This window comes from Oncorhynchus mykiss, chromosome 10 (assembly GCF_013265735.2).
Source record: "Oncorhynchus mykiss isolate Arlee chromosome 10, USDA_OmykA_1.1, whole genome shotgun sequence".
Lineage (NCBI taxonomy): Eukaryota > Metazoa > Chordata > Actinopteri > Salmoniformes > Salmonidae > Oncorhynchus > Oncorhynchus mykiss.
Window position 1 is genome coordinate 54459529 of NC_048574.1, and position 8596 is coordinate 54468124.

An 8596-nucleotide genomic window follows, 5' to 3' on the forward strand; every position below is an offset into this window, starting at 1 on the left:
GCTGCTGGAAAATCTCATGTGTTATGGCTTTACACCCCCTGCTATAATGTGAATAAAGAGTTACTTGTCTAACAGAACTCAGAGGCTGTTCTTTAATGGAAGTCTGTCAAACATAATCCTGGTAAAAGCAGGAATTCCCCAGGGTAGCTGTTTAGGCCCCTTGCTTTTTTCAATCTTTACTAATGATATGCCACTGGCTTTGAGTAAGGCCAGTGTGTCTATGTATGTGGATGACTCAACACTTCTGTATACATTTCAGCTACTACAGCGACTGAAATGACTTCAACACTTAACAAAGAGCTGCAGTTAGTTTCAGAATGGGTAGCAAGGAATGTTAGTCCTAAATATCTCCAAAACTAAAAGCACTGTATTTTGGACAAATCATTCACTAAACCCTAAACCTCAACTACATCTCGTAATGAATAATGTGGAAATTGAGCAAGTTGAGGTGATTAAACTGCTTGAAGTTACCCTGGATTGTAAACTGTCATGATCAAAACATATTGATACAAAAGTAGCTAAAATGGGGAGAAGTCTGTCCATAATAATGCGTGGCTCTGCATTCTTAACAACACAATCAACAAGGCAAGTCCTACAGGCCCTGGTTGTGTCTCCTGTTCAGTAGTGTGGTCAGGTGCCACAAAGAGGGACTTGGGAAAATTGCAGTTTGCTCAGAACAGGGCAGCACCGCTGGCCCTTAAAACTACACGGAGAGCTAACATTTATGACATGCATGTCAATCTCTCATGGCTCATAGTGGAAGAGAGATTGACATCATCATTTATTGTTTTCGTAAGAGGTGTTGACAAGTTGAAGGTACTAAGATGTCTGTTTAAAATACACCCATGCCTACCCCACAAGACATGCCACCAGAGATCTATTCACAGTCCCCAAGTACAGAACAGACTATGGGAGGTGCACAGTACTACATAGAGCCATAACTACATGGAACTCTATTCCACATCAGGTAACTGATGCAAGCTGTAGAATCAGATTTAGAAAGCAGGTAAAAATACATGTTATGGAACAGCAGGGACTGTGAAGTAACACAAACATAGGCACAGACACATGCATGAACACACATGATAACATACGCATTATACATACAGGTACATGTGGATTTTGTGTTGTAGATATGTGGTAGTGTTGTATGGGCCTGAGGGCACGCACCTAGTGTGTTGTGAATTATGTAGTGAATGTATTGTAATGTTTTAAAAATTGCATAACTGCCTTAATTCTGCTGGACCCCAGGAAGAGTAGATAATGGGGATCCATAATCAATAAAAATGCAAATACGTAATTGACAAAATGGGCAAACTTAGGCTCATGTTTAAAAAAATGAATAATGAAAGAAAAGCATTGCAAGTTTGAGGTGGAAACGTTATTGTCAAACTAATCAAATCAACAACAGGCTTATAGAGAAGGACACTCAACATGTACTGCACTGACACAAATGACTGATGATTGGTTGACAGAAATTGATAATAAGAAGATTGTGAGAGCTGTTATATTTCAGTGTAGCCTTTGAAAAAAAAAATACATGCAATATAAATATAGGACACAAAATACGTCACAACAAGAAAGACAACACAACACCACATAAAGAGAGACCTAAGACAACAACATAGCAAGACAGCAACACATGACAACACAGCATTGTAGCAACACAACATGGCAACAGCACAACATGGTAGCAGCTCAAAACAGGGTAAACATTATTGGGCAGAAACAACAGCACAAAGGGCAAGAAGATAGAGAACAATGCATCACGCAAAGCAGCCACAACTGTCAGAGTGTCCATGATTTGAGTCTTTGAATGAAGAGAATGAGACAAAACTGCCCAGTTTGGGTGTTTTTTTCAGCTCGTTCCAGTCGCTAGCTGCAGCGAACTGAAAAGATGTCTGTGCATTGGGGACCTGTAACAGAATGTGACTGGCGGAACGGGGAGGATGATGGCTGCAGTAGATATCTCAGAAATGGGAGAGTGGGGCCTAAAAGGGTTTTATAAATTAGCATCAACCAGTGGGTCTTGTGACAGGTATACAGCGATGATCCAGTTACAGAGTATAGAGTGCAGTGATGTGTCCTATAAAGAGCTCTGGTGGCAAATCTGGTGTTTCTATGTCAATCGGTGTTGTTATGTTTGTCTTCTGTGATGTATATAAAGTGTAATATTGGGATGCAAACTCAAAATGTAATACTTTTCAACTCTATATCTGACATGGTACACGTCTTCTTTTTCTTTTGCCCATAACCATGTGAGTGAGGTGTATACTTTTGTTTCAAAGTAGATTTGTTTAAGACTACCAAGAAACACTGTGTGACCCTGATTTAGTAAAAGGTTAAACACCACTACAAAGTACCCTACAAAGTATGTATAAAAACACACACTGTTGGAGGTGACCGGAAAACCCAAGGCAGAGGTTCTGCCAGGAGCACCACAGAGTTTTAGAGGTGTTCTGCAGAACAGACCAGACACTTATCTGCAGACTGTGCCTAGTAACAAAGCACAATGAACATGATACTGTCTATGATGAGATAAAACAAGCTGGAAGACAGGTTTGTTTTTTACTATTTATTAACTGGATGACCTATGCTCCTCACAGACTGAGGGTTTAAAGTGATAGTTCACCCAAAATACAAAATTAGATATCAGTGTTCTTACCATGTAGTTTACAGAAAGTGTAAGATAGTAATCCATGCGTTGTTTACGTTCATCTGGCTATTGTCTGCAAATGCTAGTCAATATCCCCAATATTAGCATATTTTGTCCAAATCATCTTATCTTGTTACCTTCCCTTGTATTTTCTGTGAACTATCACTTTAAGTAAGATATGGATATGTACTAATTGACCCATTGTCAAGCCCCACCCCAGAATTTGATGCATTTAATTACCTCGCATTTAATTGACTGGCTGAGTCAATCGCAGTGTCGTTAATCAAGTTCAAAGTCAAGGCCAAAATATATTTTCAAATGCATTCAATCCAGATGTTTTGTTTTCTATAGATCATCGGAAGGAGCAAAATCTAAAGTTTCTAACACCTACATTTTGACACAACTTCCACCTAAGTCGGCTCCTTTCCTTGTTCGGGCGGCGTCCGCTGATCAACGTCACCAGCTTTCTAGCCATCACCGCTCAATTTTTCATATATCCATTTGTCTTGTCTTGTTTCCATACACACATGGTCTTCATCTCCCAAATCAATCTACTTGTATTTAACCCTCTGTTTCCTATCATGTTTTGTGTGTAATTGTTTCATGTTATGTGGTGTTAGTTTACGCGCTTTACTTTTCTGTTCCGTTTTTTGAGCGCGTTTGATTTATGTCGTGCTCTCGTTTTTGGAACTTTAATAAAAGTGTGCCTATTCATTATACTCTGCTCTCCTGCACCTGACTTCCCCTCCAATACACCATTGACACATTTTCCAAAACAACATTTGCCAAACAAATCTTTGGTATTTTTCCTATTTTGTTGCCATACAACCTGGAAATAAAATGTATTTTTGGGGGTTTTGTATCATTTGATTTAAACAACATGCCTACCAGTTTGAAGATGCAAAATATTTTTATTTGTGAAACAAACAGGAAATAAGACAACAACAAAAAACACTTGAGCCTGCATAACTATTTCCCCCCTCCAGCAGTACAGCAATCTTTATGTCATCCCACAGATTCTCAATTGGATTGAGGTCTGGGCTTTGACTAGGCCATACCAAGACATGTAAATGTTTCCCCTTAAATCACGCGAGTGTTGCTTTAGCAGTATGCTTAGGGTCATTCTCCTGCTGAAAGGTGAACCTCCGTCCCAGTCTCAAATCTCTGGAAGACTGAAACAGGTTTCCCTCAAGAATTGCCCTGTATTGAGCACCATCCATCATTCCTTCAATTCTGACCAGTTTCCCAGTCCCTGCTGATGAAAAACATCTCCACAGCATGATGCTGCTACCACCATGCTTCACTGTGGGGATGGTACTCTCGGGGTGATGAGAGGTGTTGGGTTTGCGGCAGACATAGCGTTTTCCTTGATGGCCATATAGCTCAATTTTAGTCTCATCTGACCAGAGTACCTTCTTCTATGTGGTTGGGGAGTCTCCCACATGCCTTTTGGGGAACACCAAATGCGTTTGCTTATTTCTATCTTCAAGCAATGGCTTTTTTCTGGCTACTTTTCTGTAAAGCTCAGCTCTGTAGAGTGTACGACTTAAAGTGTTCCTATGGACAGATACTCCAATCTCCGCCATGAGTTTTGGTGGGCAGCCCTCTCTTGGCAGGTTTGTTGTGGTGCCATATTCTTTCCTTTTTTAAATAGTGGATTTAATGGTGCTCCTTGGGATGTTCAAAGTTTCCGATATTCTTTTATAACCCACCCTGATCTGTACTTCTCCACAACATTGTCCCTGACCTGTTTGGAGAGCTCCTTGGTCTTCATGGTGCCGCTTGGTGGTGCCCCTTGCTTATTGGTGTTGCAGACTCTGGGGCCTTTCAGAACAGAACAGGTGTATATATATATATATATATATATTGAGATCATGTGACAGATCATGTGACACTTAAATGAAGTCCACCTGTGTGCAATCTAACTAATTATGTGACTTATGAAGGTAATTGGTTGCACAATATCTTATTTAGGGGCTTCATAGCAAAGTGGGTGAATACATATGTACGCACCACTTTTCATTTCTTAAATTTTGTTTAAATTTTTATTTCACTTCCCTAATTTGTGCATGTCCATTACATGAAATTTAAATTTAAATTACATCAATTTAATTCCAGGTTGTAATGCAACAAAATAGGATAAATGCCAAGGGGGATGAATACTTTTGCACGGCACTGCATGTTCTTTTGAAATACTTTATTTTAGTATGATAATGTTTTTTAAAGACCTCCCTGAATGAAATAATGAATTTCTCTGTGATGGTCTATACTAAACTGGATTTATTAGACTGCAAAAAAAATATTATCTAAGGAGTACGTGGCTTGACAGTGGGACAATTGAAATGGGGTAAATGGAGTACACATCTTGTCTCTTGTTCCAAAGTAATGTGAGGTATCACATCATAAAACATAAATTCTTCTGCTGATAAAAAAAGAGCATCAAGTGCAGTATCTCAACAGGCATTTTTATTTAATGAATGAAAAAAGCACAAAGAGAAAAGACTGAATCATCATATTTTTTTGTGACTGCACAATGACAGTACAGGCTCATTCACACATAGAGGTTCACAGAGATTTGCCAAATTCCATTTCAGTCCCTATTCAAGTAGCCATAACATAGACCTCGCCGCTCCTACCCTGCCTTTTTCCCATCAATGTTGGTTCTGCCTTTGTGTTACTATGACTATGACAGGGAATGTCTCCCTGGCTCAACACAAGAGCAAGCTGGCAACCATTGCTGTGGTGCCTACATAACAGGGAGGGTAGGGTCTAAAGGCCCAGCCACCACGATGGTGTCGATTGGCGCTATGAGAGCAGGATCGACGACAATGATGTCAGTGGCAACGGTGGCAGGGATGTCGACGGCAGCGGGTATAACAACATCGATAGGTACATCCATGGCTGGGTCGACAGGGGCTGCATCAGCTGGGTCTACTGGGGCGGCGGTATCCACAACTGCAGGTTCCTCAGCTGCGTGGTCCACTGCTGGCTCAGCCTCGGCTTCAGTGGCAGCCTCGTCCTCTCCAACCTCGTCAGAGTTCAGAGGGACGGCAGGGGCAGCAGGGGCAGCCAGGCCAGGATAGGGATAATATCTGCCATAGCCGCCATAGCGGGGCTGAAAGAGGGATAATGAGCATGAGAAGGGGTTGAACACACGCTCACATCACAATGAACACATTTGTAAGCATTATATTACAGTAATTCTTATCTCTTCTCTTAGAGAGATGGAGAGGAACCCACTGATGCTTTTTAACAATTTAGCAGATTAATTCAAACTGATTTAAAGGACCATGAGCTCACCACTGGGGCCTCTTCATCTGAGTTCATTGGTGATGGTGGGTAGAAGAATTTGGGGTCTTGAGCTGGGGCAGCAGGGGCTGCAGCAGGTGCATTCAACTGTTCACACCACAAATGGTTCAGTCCATAAGAGTTTTCAGACAACATTATGGTGTCACTATCAGCTCTAAAACAGGGTATTGAGTCTTGAGTCTCGCAAGGAGTGATAGAAGTGTTAGAAAAGCTAGGGATGTTTATGAGAAGAATCTTTCTACAGCATGCATCTACAGTTTTTTAAAGAGTTTCTAAAAGCAACATTTACCATTGGGGGCTGAGCTGGTGCAGCCTTCGGAGGAAAGAAAATAATTAAATTGATTAGATGATCACTGATATGGTTGATATACAGAGCTAATTAATCCATTATCTTCCTTTTATTCCATTGAAAGTTGTTATATGTCTAACATGTTGTGCAAGTTAAATCCGAAACATAATGGCTGCCCTCTAACCAGTTGTCCGAGGGAACCATACATTCTGTAGAGCTCCATCCATCTCAGGGCCTCGTTGGCATGTGCTGCAACCTGCTGGGAAATACCAGATGTGGAAGCAAACATGTCATTAAGGTAGTAGTTAAGGTAATTGAAACCCCTTTCCCATGTCCATGACATGACGTGACATGATGATTGCATGATGTTGTTAAGAGATGTCGAAACTGAAATCCACCTACCTCATCGCTTCCACTATCAGGAGTCTGCAAGGCACAACACAGCATTTTGATAATCATCATCCAGTCAACACACAGACTTATATCAACATCAAGAGAACACCAGCGTACAATTGAAGTTCAAGCATAAAACGATTCAATTAGAATGTAAACAACATGGTCTGGGTTTGGAGACTTACTGGAGCAGCCAGGGAGAAGCCCAGCAGGCACATCAATAGCACCACAGATATCATCTTGATCCTTAAACAGAGAAAGAGGATATACGGTCAGGTCCAAAATGATTGGCACCCTTGATAAAAATGAGCAGAAAATACTGTATAAAATTAATACAAATATCATATGCTCCAAAACCAAAAAAATGGGAAATTATATTCTTTCATACTAATACAATTGCTCAGAGTAGTATTGTTTTATTGTTTTCTCGCAAAAAAGTAGCCCCATAATTAAGTGGTAATGCCCTCGAAGCCGGTGCAACAAAGTTGAGGGGAAATTAATGATCAGGAAAGATTCTGTATGGAGAAATTGTAAAAAGATCCCTACCAATGTGTTCTCCAATCTCAAAAAAACATTTTAGAAAAATGCGCCCTCATCCTCACAAGGTGAGGCATTGAAAGGTATTGAAACAAGGGTGCATTTTATTTTGAGAAAAATATTACTTGCAGAACAACATTCATTTTCAGCAGCAGTTTCTTAAATATATGCTTAAAAGTATTCAATAATGTAATGTAAGTAGTCTGTGATATAATAATACAGCAAAACAAAAGCTTTCTCCCAAACTGTAAACGGTATACTTTTCTGTATACTGTGAAATGGAAATCTAGAATCTCACCTTTGTCTTGGTATCAGGAGCAAGTGAAGCAGTGGTCTTGATGTGGGAAAGAATGAACTACATAATTTCTCACTCAAAGTCAATTTATACTCTGGAACCACCTGCGACAACCAATCAGGTCTTTGCACCCCGACAAATGTGCATGCCACTGTTGTTTGATAAAATCTCCTTTCTCTTCAAAACTCAAGTAAGACGTGGAGTCTTAATGCCCCTATTATCTTTAATTACACACCGTGCAATTATGCTTACCACACCACACACACACCCCCCCCCCCTCCCAAGTAAACCCCAAACTTGAAAAGATTCTCAAACTAAAGTAAGAGGGTATCAATCGAGTGTATCTCTCATGGTTACATTAATAAAATATCTCTTTTAGGACTTAAAAGTTCTCACAGCCTGTTAGAAATAGGGCAATTATCTCCATAAAGGCAGAAGGGATAGTGCCAAGTCAATCAAACTCAGAACAAACGCCTTGATAGATATTGGAGCTCAAAAGTGTACATTCCTTTAACATTTTTAATGAACAGTCTGTCAACACACTGACTCGAACACACTGATGGTGCAGAGAGATATTAAACATCAATCCTTCTCTTTTGTCGTTGTTGTGAACACAGTGATATTTTGAACAGGTTTTCCCTCTTCATTGGTTAGGGCATGTCTGATTCATATCACAGATGCACAAGGGTATTTTGAATGTTGGATGTAAAGGTTAGGTCAGCCGTGATGGTGGTGTGGACCAAATCAGATAAGAGGAGTTGCATCAATGTGTGATAATCAGGTACAGTATTCTAAACATTCCACAATCCATAACATACACACATGCCACTTAAGAATATGCTGAGCTGTGAGACTTCATGGAGATATGATAAGAATCTTGGCAACTTGTTGCTTTCTGCTTTGTCTAGAGCTGAAAAATACTATTGTGCTGAAGGAAGAGGGAGGTTGTGAAAGTGGGTGCCTTGTAGTCAAATTAAGAGGACTGCCACAGCATGTCTATGACTTTGTACCTTACTAAACATAACAGTTCTCTTCCACTTCACTGTATTTTCACACCTGGTCACAATACTCTATTTGTAGTAGGTTTTATTGGTTTCTTGCAGTCAGAGACTGAATT

General features: G+C 40.2%; 1 protein-coding gene across 1 annotated transcript; it reads right to left on the reverse strand.

Annotated features, from left to right (window-relative positions):
* Nucleotides 1-5100: 5100 nt before the first annotated feature.
* enam (enamelin) lies at nt 5101-7561 on the reverse strand. The gene is made up of 7 exons (XM_021619082.2): nt 7483-7561; nt 6833-6893; nt 6657-6680; nt 6439-6510; nt 6255-6278; nt 5957-6052; nt 5101-5771 (listed from the first exon to the last, which is right to left on the reverse strand). Exons 2-7 carry the CDS (start codon nt 6884-6886, stop codon nt 5403-5405), a joined length of 639 nt encoding a protein of 212 aa, XP_021474757.2. The 5' UTR covers nt 6887-6893; nt 7483-7561; the 3' UTR covers nt 5101-5402.
* Nucleotides 7562-8596: the final 1035 nt, after the last annotated feature.

Bases quoted from the DNA above. Each gene is read 5' to 3' on its own strand.
- enam (XM_021619082.2), bottom strand. From the start codon at position 6,886: ATGATATCTGTGGTGCTATTGATGTGCCTGCTGGGCTTCTCCCTGGCT. The intron at 6,511-6,656 runs GTAGGTGGATTT...ATTTCCCAGCAG, and splicing joins CTGATAGTGGAAGCGATGAG to GTTGCAGCACATGCCAACGA. The intron at 6,279-6,438 runs GTTAGAGGGCAG...TTTCCTCCGAAG, and splicing joins ATGGTTCCCTCGGACAACTG to GCTGCACCAGCTCAGCCCCC.